Source organism: Eschrichtius robustus, chromosome 8 (genome assembly GCF_028021215.1).
Source record: "Eschrichtius robustus isolate mEscRob2 chromosome 8, mEscRob2.pri, whole genome shotgun sequence".
Classification (NCBI taxonomy): Eukaryota; Metazoa; Chordata; class Mammalia; order Artiodactyla; family Eschrichtiidae; genus Eschrichtius; species Eschrichtius robustus.
In genome coordinates, this window is record NC_090831.1 from 86,638,075 (window position 1) to 86,663,851 (window position 25,777).

General features: G+C 43.4%; 1 protein-coding gene across 2 annotated transcripts in view; it reads left to right on the top strand.

The window, feature by feature from the left end:
* BMPER (BMP binding endothelial regulator) overlaps nt 1-25,777 on the top strand; it is a 321,921-nt gene that overhangs the window by 170,628 nt on the left and 125,516 nt on the right. For both annotated transcript variants that reach the window (XM_068550034.1, XM_068550033.1), the window contains exon 13: nt 5,688-6,024. In XM_068550034.1, coding sequence (XP_068406135.1) covers nt 5,688-6,024 — 337 coding nt within the window. The remainder of the gene's footprint in view (nt 1-5,687; nt 6,025-25,777) is intronic.

Genomic DNA, 25,777 nt, shown 5'->3' on the forward strand with positions numbered 1-25,777 from the left:
ACATTCTATAAAGAAGGGAAGATTCCCACTGTTCACTTTGAAAGTGGTAGATGTGAAGAGCTCTGTTCATTCAACTTTAGAGGGATTAATCCACCCCAGAAAATTCAGACACCTGTTGTTGCATTCAAATGACATGCCGCTCTGCACATGTAGGCCTCACCTCATCCCTTTGAAGGAAGCAACGGTTTGTGGCTTCATGTAAAATGTACACAAAATGACCCATTATTACACACAGTTATAATTAGAAGCACCTTGCTTATCTGTTTGCAAGCCAGGTGAACACAGTGGATTCTACTGATATGGAAATTATTAGTCATCTACAACCCAATTCTCAAAGGGGTTCTGGATATTCAGATATTACTAACAGTTGAGGGGTTTCAATACTGTTCCTGTCACAGCTGACAATACCTTATGGAATAAGTGTACTCTTTTTTTGTTTGTTTGTTTGTTTCGTTTTTTAAAAAATATTTATTTATTTATTTATTTATTTATTTGGTTGCTCCAGGTCTTAGTGGTGGCACGCGGGATTTTTAGTTGTAGCATGCGAATTCTTAGTTGCGGCATGTGGGATCTAGTTCCCTGACCAGGGGTTGAACCCAAGTCCCCTGCATTGGGAGTGCAGAGTCTTAGCCACTGGACCACCAGGGAAGTCCTAAGTGTACTCTTTGTAAGGATTTCACATGGCAAAAATGACCAAAAGGATAAGGCTGCTAAGAAAATAATAATATATCATAAATACCATAATTAGGTTAGTGAATTTAACTCTTCTAGGCCTTGAACTCAGGTTTACAATTTCTTTTCTTTTTCTGTCTCTCTTGCCATGATGCAAGTAACTTATGTGCCCTTAATACCCAGCTGAACAACTTCCTGTATCACACGGCACGCACAAGCTTTCTGCTTGCTAGGGAGGAACTGTATTTCTTTGGGCACTAAACTTGCTTCGCGATTATCCTTTGAATGGAACAATTCCATTTCCAGACAATAGTCTCTTCCACTCTGGTCTACCAATCTCAGTTTGTACTACCCCTTAGGGATATTTTCTTTTTATTACCTATTGATTGCCTATCTAAAATATCACAGTATATCCTTTGAGTGTTTGTTCTTCCTCCATAATTTTTTTTCGTAAGCTTATGTGATCAAAGGGTACTTTCTTCAAAATAGCAGCTTAAATCAAGCCTGCAGCTGGAAGACGGGAGATGGGGAAGAATGGCTCTGTGGCCCTGTGGTTTATAGACTCAGCGCTTCATGATGGAATTGTCTGCCAGAGGAGCACAGGTGACCGTGTAGCTTGGGTGGAATTAGGCTATAGCTACATTCCTAATAACAACTGGGGTAGTACAGAAGACACAGAACAAGGCTCAGTAGCTTGAGAAAGCTCTGCTCACCCCTGTCACACACCCCCACCCCAACTCTTGGCACTTAGCGAATCACTTAAAATATTCCCTTTCTGCCACCTGTTCACTTCATCAACTCCACCTGAAAGAGTTACGTCAGATCCACCTGAAAGCATTAACATGTGGGAGTGTGACTTTTTATTTTACTTTTGGTAGAGCTCTACACTTGATGAACCTAGAGTATATATATATATATTTTTTTTTTCTTTTTTTCCTTTGGTGTAAACTCTAAACAGAAAAATTATCCATTTTTAAGCATCACTATGGTATGTCTACAGATTTTGCATCTCCCCTCTCTCTTAAAAGTGGACTGCAGCAAAAGCAACAATAACAACCAAAAAAAAAAAGCAAAGAAAAACAACCACAAAATAAAAGAACAACAATCCCCACACCAAAAAAAAAAAAAAAAAAAAAAAAAAATTAGTAGTCTGGAGCCAGGTCACACACTTGAAAGGTGAAAAACAGGTTGGTAAAATATTCACTGGTGAGAAGGGAAAATTGGAAGGCTCTTCATACAGTGGAAGGAATGCAGCTGCTGCTCACATCCCACATGAGACGTGTGCTTCAGCTTTGGCCTTCTGACTGCCAGTTATTTCTACCGATTTCCCATGCAGAGAACTGGGAAACTCATCCCAGCTGCAGAAAGGACTAACCCCAAACCCTCAAACACTTCCATGGCATTTTCATCTCATAAGATGCCTATTAAAAATATCTTTTGGAAGAGCAATTTTTTTTTTCAATTACAACTTATTCATTTTTTTTTGCCTGTCACTACTGTACTTTACTTTGCATGGATTTTACTCATGTAGAGAGTAAAAGTTACTGTGCAAACACATATGTATATGATACAGCAATAGACAAAGGCATCTGTAGTCGAATAAGTCATCCTTACACAATACGAAGCCTAGCATTGTTCTGTGAAAATCCTCTTAGTATAATGATAAAAAGAAAAGAGGAGGAAAAGAGAGTGAATTACAAATTATTCTCTTATTTGGGGGACCGTGTTTCATGAAAGGGATGTCAAGGGTCTTGAGAAGAGTTTATTAAAAACACAGTGGGTCTGCATCTTCCCAAGCATGCATGGACCAGCAGTCCATTGCAAAGAAAGAATGATTGGCTTGTTCACTGTGAGTTGAATTCCCATGAACTCAGTGGCCCAAAGTCTCAAATGTATTATATCATTGCCAGTAATTTTGTTGGAGCTCCTTTGGATGTAAATTCTCAACCAGTGTGGCACTTGGAAAATAGCATTTGCCTGCTGTCTAGGAAAGAGATTTGTAGTTTGGAAAATTTTGCAAGGTGGAAAATCTTTGGAATTATGCTCTAAAAGTTTGAGTGTTGTATGGAATTGATCTCTCCCTTCATTTCTCTGGCTGGGCAGCTGCCTAGTTACAGGCTTATGAGGTCAAGTGTCTTCTATACCTTAGAGAGTGTATTACAAATCATATTATAGTTTGCTTGTCTTTTTTCAAAATGTTATTTCAGAGTCTTAACTAGCATGAAATTCACAAATTTCTTTGGCTTTGCAGACTCCTAGTATCAATTTACAGGGTAATTCATTCATTTAGTGAGTATACACTATGTGTCAGATAATGTGTTGGAAGGTGGGGTATGAAGAAATAGACATCGTTGTATACAATAGTTGTGGTTGTCAGAATTGACCCCATCTTTGAGATCCACACAGGAGATTAGTCCAGTGTGGGGACAGACTAGCAGTGTGTCCTTGCTCTGATCACCATGCCCCATCACTGTCTTCTCTTCACCCAGTTATTCCCAAAAGCCCAAGAGACACTTTCTTATGACCTTCTTTCCTGCTTTTTACCCAATTCTATTTAATTGCTTTTTGGAACCGAGCTTCTTCTCCTGATCAAGAAATCTTCTCTACCATTTGCCTTGGACTGAGAATGCTTCCATTCCTTTCATTTACCATACAGTGATTTCCATATGAGTCTTTCTGTTTATTTCTTGAGAAATCCAGTTTTAGACCACTGGTTTATTCTACCAATAACTTTCCCTAAAGCGGATCTGTAACTCTTGCTTGCGGCAGTTGTGTGTCCTACTCACAGGAATGCTGTTTGGCCAGGCGTCTCTCCCTTTGGACCACGTCCAAGAGAATATTGGCTTTAGAATATTGGCTTAGGGAATATTAGCATTAGCATCTTACTTCTGAGTGTTTCTTGCTGATCTTATATCACTCGGACATTGCCTTATGCCAATTTTATATTCAGACAAGATCCATTCCATCCCTCTGCACCCCTTTCTCCTTTTTCATCACCACCTTATCTCCCCAGCTTCTGAGTATCTTCTGAACACTTGCTCATCAGGCTAATATTGATCCTTCAGGAACAAAGGTAGAGTCTTCTAAAAAGAGTCATGTTGCTCTTTCCGGAGGCTCAGAACAGATTAAATCAAAGACTAGGTTGTTTGTGTTGTTTTTTTTTTCTCATGAATATTTAATTAATCAGTAATAGTAGTAATCATTCTCATTTTATAATTAAAGTAGATGAGTCATTTTTAACTTAGGTTAGGGTTTTCTTCTTCTCTGTTAGGCAATCACAGCAATTCTTTTTCTTTTTTTTTTTTTTTTTTTCACTTTAACATCTTTATTGGAGTATAATTGCTTTACAATGGTGTGTTAGTTTCTGCTTTATAACAAAGTGAATCAGTTATACATATACATATATTCCCATATCTCTTCCCTCTTGCATCTCCCTCCCTCCCACCCTCCCTATCCCACCTCTCTAGGTGGTCACAAAACACAGAGCTGATCTCCCTGTGCTATGCAGTTGCTTCCCACTAGCTATAACGAAGATGTGGCACATATATACAATGGAATATTACTCAGCCATAAAAAGACTAGGTTTTGTCAGAAATCCAAGAGGGTAAGACTGAAAACACACAGCAGGGACACTTTCTATTTTTCTGTTAAAACAGAGCTTTCTTTGTGGGCTGTCCCTCTTAGGAGACAGTGACACTGAGTAAGAAAGAGTCCTAGGGCAGAAATGCACCTCAACCTATTGTAGAGGTTCTCTTGGTGCTCATCCACCAAACTGGTACCTAGTTCACCATTCACTGTGGGGCTCAGGCCCTGCCAGGACATTACCAGGAGAACAGTAAGAGAAGCTTCCAACGCACACCTGAGACATAAAGAAAATGATAACACCAGAGTTATCATTTGCTCTGGGTTGAGCCTCAAAAGACTTTTCACGAAACCCTCCCCTTTGTCTTATGGACAGTGTCTTCACATACAATATCAGGGTGGATATGAGAACGTTCCTTCTTGACCTTCTGGTCAGACTGATCTGTGATGTGTGACAGTGGAACCTGGCTGTCTGACATGTGACAGAAATCCCACTATTCAGTGGGGTCATTGGCTGGAGTAAATCCTAGAAGCTTTGGGCTAGCAGGTCTGGAAAAATATGAATGTTCTCAGAAATATTCTCCAGTTGTTTAGATGGTCAGTTCAGCAAACCAAGAGGAGATTACATTCTTTACCTTGTGGAGTGAAGATTGTTTCCTTGGTGAACAAGACAGTACTGTCCTGCTGATTCTATCCAGCACATGAGTAACTTTGGCCTGTGGGCTGATAGCCTCCAATGCCTAGTCAAATATTGATGCTTATGATCAGCCCAGGCATGGAGGCCCCAACCTAGGGCTCATAACATCTCAACCCTAGGAAGCATGGATTGAACAGCTGTGCATGTCTCACAGATGACTGTAAAATAACGAGGGGGCAAACATTTTCATTTGTAGGAGTGTTGTCCTTTGAAGAGGATGTATTCAGAAGCTTTATATTTATTACTTTAATACTTCCACCGTAGCAAATAATTTGGAAATTTTCACTTGGCACTTAGCATAATCATATGGGGGGATTATTGGATAAAGAAAAATGATATTAAAAAAACTATCATCTTTGTTGTCTTTCCATTTCTGCATTGTAGTAGTCGTTGGATAAATGAAAACATGATTTGGACCAAGACAATTACTCTATAAAAGGGCAAAAATATAAACCCTAGAGTAACATGGTCAATGAATAGTCATCTACAAGTCAAATTAGGGTACATAAGATATCATTATAAGGGCAAACTTTATACATTTAAAAAGTTCTAAGCCCCAATAAGTGATTCATGTTATATCACACAATGTTTGACGTGGCGAAATTAAAAGGTAATCAAGAATTTGGTGAGATCCTTAGTGTTCCTTGTTAGAGGATAGTCATATGTACTATGTAAGAATCTATACAGTTGGGAACTATTGGTGGATTCAAGAGTGGTCGATCCTCTTTTCCTCTAGGTTTGGAAATATCATGGGATGGAGACAGTTTTGTAGAAGTCATGGCTGCACCCCATCTCAAGGGCAAACTCTGTGGTCTCTGTGGCAACTACAATGGACATAAGCGTGATGACTTAATTGGTGGAGATGGAAACTTCAAGTTTGATGTGGATGACTTTGCCGAGTCCTGGAGGGTGGAGTCCAATGAGTTCTGCAACAGACCCCAGAGAAAACCAGTGCCTGAACTGTGTCAAGGGACAGTGAAGGTAAAGCTTCGAGCCCATCGGGAATGCCAGAAACTCAAATCCTGGGAGTTTCAGACCTGCCACTCAACTGTGGACTATGCTACTTTCTACCGGTAAGTCCAGTGCTTTGGAGAATAGGCTTGGGTTACAGACCAAGGGTAGACTTGACCATGGAACAGAGGGTATCAGCTCCCTTGGTGCACAGAACAAGGGCCCCCAAAGTGCAGTGTAAACACCCCTGCTTCTTTCTTCTCTTGAGACTGATCTCATCTTGACTCAGTCCCACATTATGTCCCACATTAGGAAATTGAAGGGCATATTTCAGAGCTGTCTCCTATAAGTGATTCTGTTTTTGTGTCTGCAGGTTCACTGGAAAGCTAGTGACACCCTAGGATTTTTCCAGGTGTTAGCTTGACTCTTAAGATTGAGGAGTGCTTCCCAAAATCTGGCCTAAAATGCAGTGGTATAGGGCAGAGGTAGGAATCTCAAATCACTCTGGCTGCCTTTGGGTATTTGAGTGAGCTTGGTTATTCTAGGTCTCAGGCAGAGTTCATCAGGTCTTTCTCATCGTCTCACCCAGAACACATCTGCACATGAAAAACAAGGTGGTGAGGTGAGGATTCCTTGGATTTTAGCCAACTATGAGACTTTGTGTCCAGAGTCCAAGGAGAGTAGAAACAGGGCTTGGGGATGGAGGAAGGAAAGTCTCTCATTAAGACCGTGGATTCCATTTGTATTAAGCAAACCACTTTAATCATTGTATTAAATGAACAATACATATTCATTGAAGTTACCCGTTTTGTGAATATAAAGACAGCACCTACTTTTACATAAAATTAACCATTATAATGTGCTAAAGATTTTTAAAATTCCCTATTTCACAACCCTGAGCTAAACATTGCTTTCAATTCGGCAAACATGTCTATACATTTCTGTATGCAAACTTGTATGTATAGTGCAATATTTATATTATGTATCGATGATACATGGGAAAAAAAAAAAAGACTGTGGGTTCCATAACCTTTTCTAATTCTGATTAACCTCCTTCCATACAAAGCAACTGGTTACAAAGAAGAATTGGCTTTGACTTCTGTGCTACAAGGTTGCATTTGTGAGTTGATGAGTTTGGCCTGGTTGTTCTTCCATTTACTACACAATTCCATGAGGTTCAAGAGCTAAGACTGTATATAACTTTAACCACCGTGGATGTGGGAGGAAACATGAGATGAACACAGTCCAAAAAGGCCTTGTTTAAGTGATTTGCCTGTGCCTCTTAAAATGAGAAATCTCCTGTGGTCTGAAGCCACAGAGAAGTTATTTTTACCCTTTAACTGCCACCAGTTTATTTCTCCTAGTTCTCGTTAAATGTGATCTTTTTTTATTTATTTGATCTTTGGATATAAAAGATAAAGTTCTATAAAGTCAGCTCAAAGTAGGGTGGGAAAAGGACTGTCCTTGTCATCACAAATCCCTGAACATGGCTGCATCTGCCAACATTTGGCTCCAACTCATGTGTTTAGTTCCTTCAAGCCATTTTCTGGTTGTAATTTGAATTCTCTGGGTTCCCTTCTTTCTCCTCCCTGCACCACCCCCTAGATTGACCTTACCCTTGTCTATTGAAATCAAAAGCTCTTAATGCACTCTGGAGTGAATTAAGCACCTGGACAGACAAACCAGGCTTCATTTGGCATCTAAATACCCATCACTTGAAAGTCTGATGGGAAGCAATAGAGCACAGCAATTAAGAAACTTGTGGTCTCCCAGAGCTAAAAATCCAGTCCAGCTTTACAACCTTGAACAGTTGTTTAAGCTCGCTAAACCTTAGTTTGCTTATCTGGGAATTGGGGATAATAAAGAGCCTACCTTGAAGAACTGTCGTTCAGATTCAGTGAGATTGTGAGCATAGATGCATGTGCTCAACCCAGTGCCCCCGAGCAATGTGCTCGATAACTGTTGGCTGCTATTGTAACTTCTACCATTAATTAAATGATTAACAAGGGTAAGCCTTCTTTTGGAAGCTCCCCTACCCCAGTTGTGGATTTGGATTGGACCCTTCTCTGTCTGAAATAGAAAGGAAAGGCTGTACTTCTCCCAGGACCCTAGCAGCCTACACCTTTGGTTTTCATCCCATTTCAAAGGAACGTGTTGAAAGCAAAAATTGGAGAGCAGGCCTGCAGAGATTCTTCCCTTTTTGCAAATTTCGATTTCTTCGCTCTTTGGTGATTTATTTTGTATTATGATCCCTGGACTGCTAGCAGGAATATGATGAGCACCTTGGCAGAAGTCGTGAGAAACGACTTTGACATGAACAGAGAGAATCGAAATTGTTAGGTGGCCAGACAGATGCTAACCTTCTGCTCTTGAAAGTTGCTACAGCGGCGCAGTTGGGGGGCGGCGGGGGAGTCACTGTGTAAGGGGCTGGATGCCCGAGTTTGGGGAGCTTATGAGAATGCTCTTGGGATCTTTGTGCACTGAGGTCTGGAGGATGGAGTATGGTGGGAGGTGAGCTTGTGTTCTGCTGTGTGTGGTGTAGGGACAGAACACCCTTCCAGGCCAGCCACTGCCTGGAAGAGGCAGGGGAGCTCAGGAGGGCAGAGCTGGACAATCCTGACTGTCACGCACTTTGCTGATAATCTCATTCCCCAACCGAGAGGTTCACCTTCGTGCATTTTCAAGTGAGGGTGGCCAATATTGGGTAGATCCTGGATTTCTTTCTTTCTTCCAAGCACAGATGTGGCAGGAGGGAGAAAAGAAACAAGGTCAACATCGAAAGGGAGTTCCGTTCTCAGGGGATCTCCAGCAAGGAACAAACCTTAGGGAGCCTTTAGGAAGCAATGGACAGAGAATGCACTGGGCGATGCCAAGCTGGACGTAACCTCAACTCCACCACTTTCTAGCTGTGTGACCCTGGTAGCTTGCTGGGTTTCAGATTCTTTGCCTTTAGAATAGGTATGACAGCAACCACCTGGTGGGATTGCTACTCCAAGGACTGAGGTCAACGGGTGGTGCCACGTTGGCCCATGATAGACAGGCCGTCCTGGCACAGTGTGCTGTTGTCCTGTGTCCCTTCCTCTCTATGGAGAATCTGGCCCCCCCGCCCCGGCCACTTACCTTTCTGATTGTCGAGGTCTTCTCCTGTGCTCATCGTGGAGAACAGATTAGATAGAGTCTCACTGATGAATCTACAGAACGATTTATAAATGAACCGTTTCTCTTTCGTGACCTTGAATGAAATACGGTAAGTGAAGATTGCATTGTAAGCCTTTAAAAAAATTGTTCTTTTTGTCTTATAAGAATAATATATGTTCATTGTACGACATTTAAGTAACATTAAAAAGAATAAAGAAGAAAATAGCCATCACATCACGTTCCACACGTGTAAATTTTTACCTGTATATTTTATGTCATTGGCAGAATTTCTAAAAGGAAGCTTAAAACATAGTCATGACCTGTGTTTTAAGGGCTGTGATCTTTTTTATGACTCAATATAGGACTAAAGGGATTTGCCTTGATATCATGGAAGGTCATATATATAAACTGTATATGAATTTGATTCCTTTCATTTTCCCCTTATCCTTCAAAGAAGTATCTGTACTTCCTTTAGGACAAAGAATAAAGTTGCGTAATATACAAATGCCACCTTCCAAGTACCATTGTGTTTGTAACTTAGAGAAGGGAGAGGATAAAGGAGGTATTTCTCTCAGGAAGTGTTACCTCTTTTGGGTTTCCTTAATCATATGACAAGTTCCAGAGGGAAAATTCTATTATAAATATTAGATAGCTCTTCTTATAAGATCAAAGTAATAATTCTAATTTCTCTGAATTAGAGTTTACTTTTGAGATGTCTAGGACTTAGAACTCTTATTTTATTTTGGTCTTTTACCCAGTTCAAAATTTTTAATAGTAAACTGTCCATTGTCTAAAAACTTGAAAAACTTTGTAAATGAATAAGAAATGACTACATATTAGCCAAAACTTTCTTTTTCTCTTTTGGGAAACTTTTTAAGATTTGCTCATTTTTTCTTCTCACATCAGTTCCACCCATCATGGCCTCATTTGCTGTAAAAATTAAAGGCTTTGTGATCAGCATATTGGCTTCATTAACTCATTGAATATGTTTGGATGCAAAATGATTTAATTATGAATCACATAAAAATTTTAACTGGCTACGTTGATAATGTGTCTTAAGTCCTAGAGTTGCTAATTGACTTGTCCTCAAATTAGATAATCCCCTTTGCAAATCTTCTGCATTGGCCTCCGCTGGTGTGTCATGGAGACATTTCTGGTAGCAAGGGAGGTAGTTAGTATGCTGTGGAAACATGAATGTGAAATCATTTCAATTATACTTGGATTCACACATAGGCCTCCCTGAGGAGGAGATGTTGTCTTTGGGTCTCTTTTCTCATTTCTTTGTTTTCACCTCCCTCCCCCAGCCTCACGCTGCCTTCTCCATCTGTGTCTTGGCTGCCAACCGGGAAATCCAGGAGGAATAAGCAGCCCCCCACCCCATAGCCTCCCTGGCGGTCCTCAGCAGCCAGTATCGAATCCACTCCCCACCTTGAATTCGGGCAGGCTGACGAGACCAGTCTTGGCAGCCCCCGGGGGCACAAGGAAGCCAGGAGATGGGCTGAGCTATGCGGGTCACGCTGGGGAGAGAGAAGACCACCTAAACCTTGGGCTGGTGTAAGAAACACTAGCAAACTCAGACCTGAATCTTGGGTGAAGTAGTTGCAAGTGAGTGTAACCTGCTAGCAAAGCGGGCCTCTCCAGTCAGGGCAGGCCCACATTTCAGAGAAGCCAGGAAAATTAATGTGAACTGCAGCAAATCCCAGGCCTTTACAGACCACCGTCGTCTCAGGACTGTTTTCCTCTCCCCACTCCCCTTCATGCGGTATAATTCACCGGAGCAAAAACTCTGTTCACTTGTTCAGTTTGGGTAAGTGTCTGGGGATTCCCAGTCTAGGAAATGTTCCTTTCTTTCCATGCAGTGTTTTTTACAGCTGTAAGGAATTGAAGGAGGGCCAGGGGATTCACAGATGTGTCCTTCCCGCTGAGGTCCTGGGAGGTAGGTGGTGGGAGGTTGTGCAGGAGAACGCTGGAACTCCAACAGCACAACGGTGTCGGAGATGCTGGCGCCTGGGGGCTGCCAGTGGCTTCCTTCCAAGGGAAGATCACAGCCTTTGTGGATGACCCACTTTGTGTTTTCCTATAAAGGAAACTCATCATTTATTATAAAGCAAGAGGAGAGATGCAGGCAAGGATACAGACTTTATGTGTGTGTGTGTCTGTTTGTAGGAGAAAATCATATAAAGCTAACTGCTGTTCTATAATTAAAATCAAGCCAATCTTCCCTTGCTTCAAAGGAGAACGTGCTTGGAACATTTCTGTTTACAGCTTTTAATGATTTGCCTCAAATTGCCATTAGAACTAGGGTCCTAAATCAAATGAGATGTTCATTTTAAAGTGTGATGTTCTAAACCTGCCTTTTTATTTTTCCTTTGGCAAACTTAGCTTTCAGGATGAGCAGCCACTCTGAATATGTAATAAAGGTGACACCAGGTGGCAGTAGACACCTCAGTTGTACCACCGATCAGACTTCAGCACTTACAAGTCCAACCTTAAAGTTCAAAATGTTTTCCCTACTCAGTAGCTCTCTCTCTCTCTCTCTCTTTTTTTTTTTTTTTTTTTTTAACTTATGCCCTAGGCTACTCCTTCACTGTATCTAAATATACAATGCACATTCCTGCCTCTGGGTCCATGTCTTTCCTCTGCCTGAGATGCCTTCATTTTCTTCATTGATTTAAGCTGAAGGCACAGCTCAAGTTTCATCCCAGGCCTCTGTAAATGTTTTTTCTTTGGTTTCTTAGAGATGCTGATTGTGTTTATCCTTATTTAGTGCATATACTATATTGCACTGCTGTTCTCTCTCGCCCGCATTGGATTTTAGGTTCACTCGGGAATGGGAAATGTCTTTTCTACCCTTTTGTATTTCACCCAGCATCCCCCCTGGAAGGTCTGCTTTGGGGAGAGGTTTCTTAGCTCCCTTCTTAGCCTTTCTGTCATCTTCATCCTCTCTGATCTCCTTGTGACTTCTACCCCCAATGCCAAGTCCATCTTAGATCTTTATCCCCACACTCGTTATGCAGAATGTGCACACATTTCTGTCCTTTCAGGGAATAGACTAGTCAGAGCAAGCGGAGCCTCTGGTCCACTTTTGATGCTGCAGGAGCTATCAGCTCTTCTTATGCATGAGTCTACTACTGTGACTGCCAGGGGCAGGCCTCTGAATCTCAGAATCCACCTCTGCCTATTAACAATTCTCTTGTAAGCCACTTGGACCTCCTGGATCCTCTTCTATACCTTCTATCTATAGATGGCTAGTGTTTGGCCTTGCCATCTTTTTTTGTGTGGTATTTTGATCTATAGATATTTCTGCATTGGCCTCTTCCACCATCCTGTCCCATGGGGTCATGGACTGGCACTGACTCTTCTTGGTCACAATGTGTGACACTGTTCATGGGGTATTTCCCCTCAAGGAAGTTCACCTGAGCTTTTGGTGTCCAGAGTTTTTACTGGGACTCGATCACCTGCTGCCTGCTGCCTGCATGGCTGACCTTCTGTAGCCCCTCCCAGAGGTCATGCTAATGCCTTTAGTCTCCAGCTCCTCTGGAGGTTGGAACTGTTATCAGATGGCCCAAAGCCCCCATCATAAAGCACACTGTTAGAGTGTCTCCTGGCCAAAGCACCCAGGCAACAAAGGACACTCCTGTCAAGCAGTGCATTCCAGGGGCCTAGAGATCACTCCCCAGGAGCTAAAGGCCAAGGCCAGACTCCCTTTGGGCCAGGTTAATTCTTTACTACACAGCCTGCCTGGCTCAAGGTTAAATGTAATTTCAATTTGATTTTAATTTTAGCTTTGAGTTTGTTTTCAGCATAAACCTCCTGGAATCCTGCAGTGTTTCTCCTCAGAAAATTATATTCTGGATTGTAATTAGATGGGGCTTTTGAACACAGATTTGAATGAGTGTCACTGTAGCAGGTAAAACACTAATTATTTTGTAGCATCTCTCTTGGCTGCTTAGGGGACTTTGATTACTCCTTGGTAAGCAGGAGACTGTCTGGTGTAGCTGTATTATATTTTCGTCATCGATGGGTGTAAAGCCCTTTCTATCCATGAGAGTGACAGCGGTGGTGGCTGACATGAGGAATGTTTTCCTCGTGTCATTGTTGAGCTAACTGGGACACTGGGAGGCGAGGGGACTCATTCCAGGCCGCCCGTGGCACCTGAGCAGCCAGCCTGACAGGACACTTGGTCTCGGGTCTTTGTCAGAGAACTTGGCAAGAGCTGCTAGGGCTGCTCTCAGAGTCCGTCACTGTCCGCTCAGGTTTTTAAATATCCTGCTTTTGCCATGAGCTTTTGGAGGAGGATTTCATTAATTACTTAATTCACTCCTTTTACAACTTTTGAGTGTGCACCTGCTGTGTGCCAGGTACTGCTGTAGGTGTGGCGATTTGGGACTGGGCAAGAGAGACAAAAGTTCTTCCTTCAGACAGCTCACAGTCTAGTGTGGACAGACGGCGATAAATAAGAAACAAGGTCATTGCCAATTGTGAGAAGAGGAATGGGGGGAATAGTGTGATATGATAGGGTGGACTGGGGGTGGCCAACTTGGAATAAGGTAGACAGGAAGAGCCTTCTTGAGGGGTGCTCCTTTGAGTGGAGCCCACCGTGTGTGGGAAGGACGGGGGTGGGGAGGTCTGTCTTGGGCGGGGGAAGGGCAGGCCTCTATGCTGGGAAGGGTGTGGCCTGTTTGCAGACCAGAGAGGAGGCTGCCAGTACCGGTGCCTTTAGAAAGTGATGGGTACGCTACCAATAACTGCATGAGCTTGGAAGCAAATTCTCCCCCTGTCAAGGTTCAGCTGAGATCGTGGCCCCAGTCAATACCTTGAGTGCAGTCTTGTGAGACCCTCAGCAGAGGCCATGCCTGGACTCCTGATCCATAGAAACGGAGCTAATAACTGCGTTGTGTTTACTGTTTAAATTTATTGTTAAGCCTTTCCTGTTTTCCTCATTCACTAAGTTTCATTTTATTTCATTCTGCATGTAGCTTTGTAAGCTGGTGTAAATCCTTTCTGGAACAAGTTGAGGAATAAGTGACAGTGGCCAGGGGTAAAGGATCTAACACCTCCGAACTTCTGTTTTTTGTGTGAAATAGAGATGATATCATCACCAACAGATTGGTCATGAGGCTGAATGAGGTTTCCCTTGTAACGCCCAGGTGGAAACACCAAGGAATCTACTTCCCTTGGCCACATCACCAGTGTGGTCTAGTGGCATTCCGCCTTGAGCCCCGTGGCTTCAGGTTGTTCTATAGAAAATTAAGGTACACAGTTGGGTGCCAGAATGCCTCAGAACCGAGAAAACCTGGGGATGGGTGTCCTCAGAGATGGCCGTGTGTGGGCTGGCTTCCGTCAGGCCACAGACAGATTGGTTGACTCTTTGATGTGCTGTGAGTACAGCCCTGTGACTCAGTGAAGCAACAGGGACAGGAGCAGCGTCTTGTGAAATCAGCTGGCATCCTGGCAGCATCATGGGCTTCTCAGAGGTGGCTCGCTGGCCCCTGTGCTGTGCTGGGAGCTCAGGGTTGTACTGTGCTGGACGGCCATCCAGGACTCTTTGACTATCTCTCAATCAAGCTGGGAAAAATTAAAATTGATGGAGAGTGTGCAAATATGAAATAGGAGGGGAGGCTTTTGTGATCCTGGATCCTCCTACACATGGAAATCTTATAGTCAATCTCAATTTTCTTCTGACCTAGCAAGGAAAAGGAGCAGTCGGCTTGTACACACAGGCTTTCACAGGGGCCGGTGTTTCAACTACAGACCAAGTATTCAGAAGTGTGTGCATGTTTTAAAAAAAAAGACTGGATGTAGGGGCAGTTTTTTTGTTAAGGAAGAAGGTGCTGAATTACTATTTTTTTATATCCATGAGTCTCTTTTTCTAGGCTAATAGTCAATTATTCATGTCTAGGAATCAATGAAATCAATCAATAATAAATTAAAACAGGTATATATTACCTATTGTAAAAAAAACACACACACAGATTATTTTATAGTCAGGATTCATTGATTAATGAATCAGGCGCTGTTCAAGGTGCTGGAGGTATGGCAGTGGTTAAGATAAACAAGTCCTCTGGCTCACAGAGCGTGCAGTGTAGGCTAGTGGGTGAGAAAGACAAGTAAACAGGAGTGTAGATAGGGAGGGATGCAGTTTTGATAGAGGATGTACAGGATGCTATGGAAACCTGCCAGGGGGGTGGCTTCCTGGAGACGGTGACTTCCTAAGCTGAAACCAGAAGCATATGTAGGGTTTAGCTGCACAAAAAGGAGTAGGGGTTTGGGGAAGAGAACAAAGGGAAAGATCCCAGCCACGGAAGACTGCATGTTCAAAGCCGTGGAAGCCAGCAAGAGCCTGGCACAGGCAGCTAACAGATAGATGTTGCATCGGGCAGTGTCATAAACTAGGGGGGTGTGGAAGATAGGTCAGGAGGCAAAGGCCACAGCCAGATCATTAGAATTTATGCCCCAGCATCCATCAGACACGAAAGGGGCGCACTGTAGTGTCTTTCAACCATTACCTGGGAGCAGGTCATACTGGGCATTGGTTCAGTAAAGCTGAAGACTTTTCATTTATTCCTCATTCGTTCATTTCTTAGTTTCTATACACCTACCACGTATTCTATGCCTTAGGTCGTGGTTCTCAAACTTTAGCAGGAATCAGAATCATTTAGAGAGCTGATTCAGTGGGTCTAGGGCAGGGGCTGAGAATGTGCATTTTTAACAAGTTCCCAAGGGATGCTGGGACTCGGGGGCCACACCTGGAGAACCTCAGCACGAGGTGGAGGAATTAGAAGAAGAACTGCTTCCAGCTGTTTGTGGGTCCCCAAGGGGATGCAGTTCTCTGAGACTTGGTCTACTCCAAGACCTTTTTATGGCTGACGGGGCTTATCTTTCTTTGTCCTGTACAGTCAACCTCCAAACATTAGAGATGAGAACACAGAGTGGGTCCGTGGGTAAGGGGTTAGGAGCTAAGCACATGCCCACCTAAAGTGGCCATTGGAGCTCAGTGGCATTTTCTTGGTGTGTTGTTTAAAGTACAGGCACCAAATGGAATACTGCTCAGCTATAAAAAAGAATGAAATTTTGCCATTTGCAGCAACATGGATGGACTTGGAGGGTATTATGCTAAGTGAAATAAGCCAGACAGAGAAAGACAAATACTATATGATATCACTTATATGTGGAATCTAAAAAAATACAACAAACTGGTGAATATAACAAAAAAGAAACAAACTCACAGATATAGAGAACAAACTAGTGGTTACCAGTGGGAAGAGGGAAGGGGGGAGGGGCAATATAGGGGATTAAGAGATACAAACTATTAGGACTAAAATAAGCTACAAGGATATATTGTACAACACAGGGAATATAGCCAGTACTTTATAATAACCATAAGTGGAGTATAACCTTTAAAAACTGTGAATCACTACACAGTGCACCTGTAACTTAAATAAGATTGTGCATCAACTATACTTCAATTTAAAAAATGGAAAAAAAAAAGAAAGTAGGCACCAAGGTAAACCTTTTAATGTCTTGTTTTATAAGCAAAAAAAGCCCTGGTCTTACTGCTTCCTTATTCGTAAGGCCAGGCCCAGCAGAAGTGTTGAACTTGTTTGACTGGGCCATTTGTGAGCCAGAATTAGAATCCAGAGTCGGAGTTCTCCTGGCCACTGAAATACTTTTCACAGTGAGCTGGGAACCGCCGCGGTCACTTTGAGATGAATGACCCGGGGCCCAGCAAGTGCCCTCCCTGAAGGGAAAGCTGGACATGGTGCAGCTCTGTTGATGAACCGGCCTGGAGCCGGTGTTCTGTGCAGAGGCAGAGCTGCCCAAATCTTCCCCTCCCTCCCCCAGCACGCAGGACAGACAGGCCCGGAGCTGGGGGCCAGGCTTGTGAGCCCAGAATGGCCAACAGGATGTATCTGTAAAAGTCTGCTTCCTTTCTGCTGGCTTCAGGCTTTTAAAGAACCTGGTCAGCGGGCACAGAGAGTAGAGAAGTAAATGCTTTACAAGGAAATCTGGTGACGATGCTGGAATTAATAATTCTTTTAACATGAAAGAGCTGTTCTCTGTGATCTTTACTGTCTTACCTCGTGTTGGGAGTTTAAACAGATGAGAGGGTGAGCTGGTTTCTTCATTGTATCCCAAGCAAATGGCCCATGTGTGAGCACGAAGGTGGGATGCATTTGAGCTCCTCAAAGAATATGGGCCAGAAGACCTTTCAGAACCCCTGAAAGCTTTTCCATATGAAAAGGAAACCAGGAAATTGGAATCTTCATTTTGTCTTTGCGATCAAAGCCAGGGAGGAAAGATATTAAGCAGATACTGACCTGTAGTTTTGTGGCCACTGTTAGGATTTATTGACTGAATAGCAAATAAGGACTGCAGGAAAGCTGAGGTTGGTATTTACTTGAGGGGAAGAAAAGATTTGGATTCAGAGGTTGACTGAAAGCAGAGGCCTGCCTGCATTACTAAGGAAATAAGTACATGGGCTTCAGTAATAGGAGGTAATGACAACCATGTTAACAGCATTGATTGACACTCATTATGTGCCTGAAACTCAGGGAAGCCTAATAATATTTTACAGTGATAGTAATAATGGGCAATGCCATGAGAAGAGGAGGAGTGACAGCTTACATGTTTGCGTGCTGTGTGCCAAGTGACCTTTCCCTGCATATAGTGTCGCATTTGTGTGCATGAGGAACACGAGCTTAAAGGAGGTAAGAATATCATCCAAGGTCACCAGGCAAGAAGGAAGCAGAGCCAGGACTTGAGACCAAATCTGTTTGACCCAGAGATTGTATTTTTGACCATTACCACCATAATCTGGTAATAGCTCCTCCTCCTAAGCCATTCCTAACCCCAAATTGTCTCCGTTTTCTTTTTTTTTTTTATTTAATTTTTATTATTATTTTATTTTATTTTCTGGCTGCGTTGGGTCTTCGTTGCTGCGTGCGGGCTTTCTCTGGTTGTGGTGAGAGGGGGCTACTCTTCATTGCAGTGCACAGGCTTCTCATTGTGGTGGCTTCTCTTGCTGTGGAGCACGGGCTCTAGGCGCTGGCGTCAGTAGTTGCAGCACGCAGCCTCAGTAGTTGTGGCATGCAGGCCCTAGGGCATGTGGGCTTCAGTGGTTGTGGCTCACGGGCTCAGTAGTTGTGGTGCACGGGCTCTAGAGCGCAGGCTCAGTAGTTGTGGCACACGGGCTTTGTTGCTCTGTGACATGTGGGATCTTCCCAGCCCAGGGCTCGAACCCGCATCCCCTGCATTGGCAGGTGGATTCTTAACCACTGAGCCACCAGGGAAGTCCTTGTCTCCATTTTCTGAACTGAGCTAGCACTCAGTTTTTGCGAATGTTTCATATACTACATTTTTTTTTCATTTTGAAGGATTTTTTTTTTTCTTTTAAAAGATTTTCTTTTCTCTTGAGCAAAATTGTCTGTTCGGGTTTTGGAAGTATTATGCTGGCTGAATTTTAAATAGAGCAGTTTCATCCTACTGGTCTTTTAAAGAGAAATATTTGAATTTCAAAATAGTGGCCATTTTCTACTCAAGATTTTTTCTGGTCCACAGTAATAATTCTAGAGACAAGAGTGCCTGACTCTTCTGTGAAAGGCTGAGTTCATTATGGAACTGAGATCCTAGATTCTAATGCAGTGTGCCTATAAAGTATTTCCTTGTTTTTCATCTTCTTTTCCTTCTTTTTGCTTTTAATGACTGTTTAGAAACAGTTTCTAAAGAAAGAAACATTCTTATTTCACATCTTGCTTGAGATGTTTCGATTGATGTGATACTAGTAACTCAGTGATTCTTGATTTTTGGGAGGTCACAATCCTTTTTCAGGTTCTGATGAAAGCTAAGGGTCTCTTTTCCAGAAAAATGCATGCACGCTTGCACATAGAACAGGGAATTCACCTAGGGATCAGTGGACCCTTGGTTAAGAAATCCTGCCTCCACTTCCTCCCTCCCTCTCTACCTTCAACTCTTCAATAAATATTTTTTGAGCCTTGTTAAATGTCAGGCACTGTGCTGTGTGTTAGGATTACAGTGGTGAATGAAATAAACATGGCTCCTGTCTTCGTGGAGTTCATGGTGTAGTGAATAAGGAAGACAGTAAACGAGTATCCTTACAAATAAACATGCTATGATGTCTGTACTTGAAGGAAAACTTTGGTGTATAAGATCAATTCTTTGGCAGGTCAGACGCCATAGGTTTGCGTATAGGGGAAGGGGGAGGCAGATGGATTGGAGAAGGAACTCCCCTGAGGAAGTGATCTTTGAGCTGAGATCAAAAGGATGGAGAGCGGTGAACCACGCTGAGAGACAGGAGGAGAGGGCCCCAGCCGGGGGGCGTTGTGCTGCATTCATGCACCTCTGAAATGCTGATGCAGCCAGCCCCCTGAGCTCCCCGTGTGCCTGTCCCAAGGAGCTCTGTGTCCTTCCTGTGTTATACTCTCAACGTAGTGAAGTCCATTACACAGGATCTCACCTGTCAGTGATTCATTCATGTTATGGGTCAAATCATATTTCCCCTGAAGATCTGTCTCTCTCATGGAGCTTTAAAGTGGGTTTTTCTTCATCCTCAAGGGATACCATACTACTGAGTCTCATATCTGAGGTAGTGGTTTATTTGGCTTGCTCTGATATGCTCGGAGTCAGGACCGTGTTCTTTTTCAGAATACATCTAGGATGATGAAGACACACCTGCTACACACGTTTGTGCACACGCACAGGCACACATGCCCAGCTGTGTCCAAATGCCCCAGCGCACATTGTATGACATACATGTGTCGCTACACCAGCGTGAATTCAGACTCTTGCTGTTCAAAGCACCATCCTTGGACCAGCAGCATTAGGAGCTTGTTAGAAATGCAGGACCTCAGGCCCCACCCTAGCCGTTCTGAAATCAGAACATGCAGGTTTGACAAGGTGCCCATGGGATTTGTGTACACATTGAAGTTTGAGCACTGCTGGTTTGATCTTCGCCATTTCCACTCTGGCCTGGTCCATGCTGTTGAATAGTCTTGTCCAAATGCTTCCATTTAAAGCTTGATAGCACACTGACGTGTATGTGTATATATATACACATATACATATGTATAGAGTTTTTTTTTTTTCAAAAAAAGGAGTTCAGGTAGCTGTGCTGTGGGACAGTTGTAATTTGACTCCAGTGTGTAACAGATGTAGGTACTCACAGGGGGCTGAGGGCACACCATCACACTTCTGCAAAAGGCATTTTCACCTTTTCATGGGCTGGTCACCTGATAGTCACTGGCGTTGTTCTTCATTATTTACGTCAGATGGAAAGTCTCTTAACAGAAATTTTTGAAGTGACTGATGAGGCAGAGATAGAGCAAGACATTTGTCCAGTAATCAGTGAAATAGCTCATATGTATGAGTTGCAAGGTTGTTTGTATTTGCTTCCTCCTTGGCCTTTAAAGGGCCTTGACAGGTGTTGGGCCATAAGACGCTGTTGAAGGGCAGCCCCAGGCACCAGGTCTGCTCAGGCATTTGGCCTATTTAGCGACATCTTTCACTCCCTGAGGACCCGTTCCTCCCTGTTCTCTGATTCCCAGACTCTGTCCTGCGTTTCCTGATAATGGTGATTGATTCCCTGCCTTACTGGGCCATCTAATCACCTATTTTGTTCCATATTCTGTCCTTTTCCTTGATTTGAGCATCGTCCACAGCATTGGGTAAGAGGCCCTTCCCACACGAGTCTCAGGCATAGGGCACCCCGTGTGGGTAAGAGAATCCCCACTCCGGGAGAGTACAAGAACCCGTGTACTAATGTGGTGATGTAACTTGTCTTTGCACTTTGATGGATTCTCTGTTTCCTAAGTTTAGCTGTAACATGTGCTTTTGCTCACCTGGCATTCATTAGATTTCTTTTTTTCAGTTGCATATAAAGAAAACCCCAATTAAGCTAGTTTAAATAGTAACATGTTTAATTTGTAAAAATGAGTATTGTTTGACTCATGTAGCTGAAAAGCTGGGGGCAGCTTTCACTTCATTCGTGGCTTGATCCAAGGCTTAAATGAGGCCCCCAGGGTTTGTGCTCTCTCCAGTTCCTGACACAGTTCTTCTGTGTTGAAACACAGGCCTCTCCTCTCCAAATTCTTCAGCCAAATCATGCAGGCAGAGGTGAGTCTTTTGTCTCCAAAACCCAAGCAAGTCTCATGCACCTCCTCGATTCCGACTGGCCCGTCTCTAAGTCAATCACTGTAACCGGGAAAATAAAATGAGTTGGTTCCTTTACGTAACTGCTTCTCAAACTTCTGCAGGCATGGCTCACCTGGAGAACCTGTCAAAACACAGATCACTGGCCCCATACCCAAGGTTTCTGATGCAGCAGGTCTGAGGTGGGATCTGAGAATTTCTAGTAAGTTCCCAGGTGGTACTGATGCTGCTGGTCTGAGGACCAACTTTTAGAACCACTGTTTTAGACCAATCAAGGCCACATCACAGAGACAGAGTGGGAAAGAGGTGATCTCCCAACATAATTTTAGGTACTCTTTTACCTGAAGAGGGGAGAATGGATATTTTCATTTCTTCCATCGCTAGAGTACTTGCTGTGCTCCTCTGTAATCACAGCTCCCACCAGTATGTGGGAAGAACATCTCTATCAGGTACTTTCTTAGGCTCAGGGGATGCAGCTGTGATCAAGACAAAGTTTTTACTGTCCTGACCTGGAGGGGTGGTGAGGATGATAAGAATAAGTAAATACACATATTATATATGATGCGATTTCATGTGCTGCAAAGAAAGACAGCAGGGAAGGAGATAGAGAATGATGCTGGGCTCTGGGGTCTGTTCACATAACATAGTCAGGGAAGAAGGCCCTCTGGATAAGGTATGATTTGAGCTGAGACCTGAAGGAAGAGAGGGAGTGAGGTCCGCTCAAATTAGAAAAAAATGGGCAAAGAACATGGGCAGCTTGAGAAATAACGAAAGGTCACTGTATCTGGGGCAGAAGGAAAGAGGGGAAGAGGGACGGAGAGGAGATGGAGAAACACAGGGCTTTGCAGGCTGAGGGAAGGGCCTTGGGTTTTACTGGGAGGAAGAAGACAAACCTCCCTGAGACGTGCACAGCACATCTGGGAACAGGGCTTTGAAATGTGCTCGAATAAGCATGGATATAAGAGGATGAACTGTGCCCTTAAATTCGGTTAAATTCCAACTACTGAAAATCCAGCGTGGGGCTCTAAGTGGACCTGGCATTTTTGCTCCCTACCCTAAATGTTTCCCGTAACCATGTGTTTTGAAACTCGGTATTCTACAGAGGAGGGGTTACATTACCCTCTGTCTTCTGGTCAGTGCCTCTTGATTCTCAGTCTGAGTTTTTTTCTAGTTAAGTCTAACGTAAAATTGTTTTCTTCCAGAATTAAAGTCTGAGCGATTCCCCTCATATCCTATAAACTTGAAGTTCAGGTATTTCTCTTATTCCTCCTTGAGGCAGAGGGGGAAAGGGATTGCTATTGAATTTTACTTGGGAAAGCATTTTGGAAGCACATTGATTTTTGAAATAACTTCCCCTCCAAGAAAAGGAAGAAATGAAAAAGGAGGTCTGATTAAAATACAGGTGTAGTAGCAGGGTAACGTGTTCACAGGCCTGCAGGGCTGCTGGGAAGGGATCACCTCTTGGGACCTTCAAGAGAGTGAATCATGAGGTAACTCCAGCAATAAATACATATGCAGAGCACCAGACAGTCTCGAGGGCAAGCTGGTCCAGGGGCCTCTAACCTCAGCCTGATGGCTGTGGTGCTGGGACCAGCGGTGACACCTAGCACATCCCTCCACTGCCCAGAAGTGTTTAGTGACTGTCATTTATTCAATCAAGTTCACACTCCTGACTGGGTCTGTCAAGACTCCATCTGGCAATACTTTATGTTTTTTCGAGATTTGCTCATTTTTACCTACATTTTACTCCAGCCAATTCAGCAATCCCTGAGTGCACTTGGTACTTTCCCCCAAATGTGCCTTGTTTATGTTTGGTGTCATTTGCTGGGACTGTCCCTTCCTGCTTCTCTCTGTTCCAGCTCAGTTTAAGGACTATTTTGTTCTGACAGGCTTTCTCCAGTGAAAATGGATTGTTCCCCCCCATCTTTCTCTTTGTCTCTCGTGCTTTGGTTGTTCCCTTTTATGCCCTAATTCCATTTGGCCTTGGATATATTACCATTACTCCTCTCTCTATATAGATAGCTTCCCTCAAGAAATAGAAGCTCTTGAAGGAAGAGGCCATTTGTCATTCACGTTTATGTCCCTTCTCCACACATCCCAGCATATGCCAGAGGGAATCAGAGAAATGCTCAAGAAATGCACAGCGAGTTGTACTGAACCGAATCCTAGCTCCGGCTGAGTGATGGTGATTGTGGGACATTTCAGTCCTGGAACTTGTCAAGCAGTTTCGTATGTTTTCTGTTTTGTTTTTTGTTTTTGTTTTTGCTATTTTTATATACTCTCTCTCTCTCTCTCTCTTTTTTTTTCCTATGGACACCTGGATTACACTTTCCTGAGCTCAGGATCACTTTATCTTTTTTTCTAGAAATTTCTAGAACCACCTGGGAGGAAGAGAAGCGATTCAATCTAAGCAAACAGTCCACCTCTTGAGTTGAAATATGAGTGTGTAGTGGTGGTTGCGAAGGCCAGCAATGAGCTCAGACACTCTGCTCGTAGGCATGGCCTCTTGGCCTCCCGTGGCAAACTTGTCTTCCCTCTGTTGGCCCGCTGCCTGGGTGGGAGAAGGGACGTGAGATGTCACCGTCATGGATCTCCCAACCTGACAAATCCGTGTAAGGCATGTTCAGAAACACATTTCAGCTTAGAAAGGAGGAATGGAGAGGGCTGACTTACACATATTTTCAGGTCTGTGGGATTCCCAGAGATGTCCCTGACCGAATACGTGTAGCTTTATTTGCTTTCTTTTGTTTAACAATCTGTATTCTGGATTTATCCTAATTAGGAATTGCCTCCTACTTAGGAATGTGTACTTTGTGTGAGAGGTCCATGGTCTTCTCAGAGGAGGAGGGAGGCTAGTGATGCAGCATGCCTCCATGTCTACATGTTCTTGGCTCTTTACGAGCATGTTAGGTAGAGTCATGAGGCTCCTAACTGCTTGCCCTTTGTGACTGTCATTTCACAGACAAATTACAATTTGGGCATGTTGTGCACAGTTGCGCTCTCGGGGCCATCACGTTGTGTGAATTCTGAACACATTCCCATCCATCTGCAGAGGCTGGCAACAGACTGTGAGCGTGCTGCTGGAATAATACATGCCTTCTTGTCCTGATCCGGACTTTCTGAAGAGAGGGCCAAGAAGACAGGTTCAATTTGGGTTTTGTTCTTTCCTGTAGATGACATTGGAAGAAAACTAAAAGCACCTGAGGACCTGTCAAAGTCAATCATATTTATGCTTAGAAACCAAGTTCACCATAGAGGGCCAATCAGTGATGTCTGGACTCACCAGTGATGAGAACAGTTTGATCTCTGACTCATGAGTCAAGTTATTTTTCCAGTGGAAGATGAAATCATTTTTGATATGTGGATTCCTTAGTGAGGATAAAGTTAGTCCCTTTTTGACTTACAGCCTATGAGACAATTTAATGTACACAGTGCGTATTTACTTCACAGTCCTATATAAGAAAGGTGGCCGTGTCCTTTCCAAAGGGTCCATTTGCCTTGAAATGAGTGGATGGACTGTTCTCCACGTGAACTGGTGACACTATTTCATTCAAGCTGACATTGCCCCTGAGCCGAAGGAGCATTGAGACAATTCTCATTGCTGTCCTTTGACGGATTAGGGAGTGGAGCGATCAGATAGCAGACCCTTTTTCCCAAGGTGGTCAGTCTATGAGAGGTAAGTAAGCATTGGATTGATATTCAGACCTGCAGTGTCCCAGCTCCCAAGATCTATCTTCCAGATGGTATTGTTGATTGTTATCAATATAATACCCATGTAGACCTGACCACAGGTGCCTCAAGACTACGTGTGCACAGCTTATGCCAAGTAGGGGCTCATTTCAAGCCTGGGTCTAAATAAACAGAATGTGGTACTCTGTGCAGCTCTACTGGGGGCACACTCTACACAGTTGCAGGGAAAACAGCTACCCTTGAAAGGGGACCCTGCATTTCCTATGGGCCTTTGTTGCTTCATATCTTTATTAGGAAAGAACTTTAGCTTTTTCTGCTTAACCTTGCAGGCATAATTAGGTATAATTGACTCTATCCTGTCTTTCACACCCTCTTCAGCCAGTTACCAACTCTAGTGAGTTATCCTGTCTAAGAAATTCTCTCCGTATCACTTCTGTCCATTTACTGGTGCTATGATTGGGTAACTGCCCCAAGCTTTCCCGCTTTGTCAAATGGGATGAATAAGAGCTGCACTCAGGGTGGCTGTTAGAACCCAGGGAGACACGAATGTCCAGCATCTAGGCACTGTGCTTGCACGTGGACAGGGCTTGGCCAGCATTGCTTTCCTTCTCTCTCTGCCTTTCTCACTCACAGATGTAGTCTGAATCTCTCATCTCCACAAGCCTACACGATGGCCATAGACTCCTTAACCTGTCCCCTTTGCTAGAGTCTGTTTTCTCCTCTAAATCGCTGTCTGCATTCAGGTGCTGCTTTGAGTTTTTTGGTCCTCTCATCAAAAACCTTCAGTGGTCTCCTTACTTGAAGGACAAAGTCCAAACTCTTTAGCTTGGCATCCAAGGTTTGCCCCAATCTCTACCCTGCACACCTTTTCAAATAAAC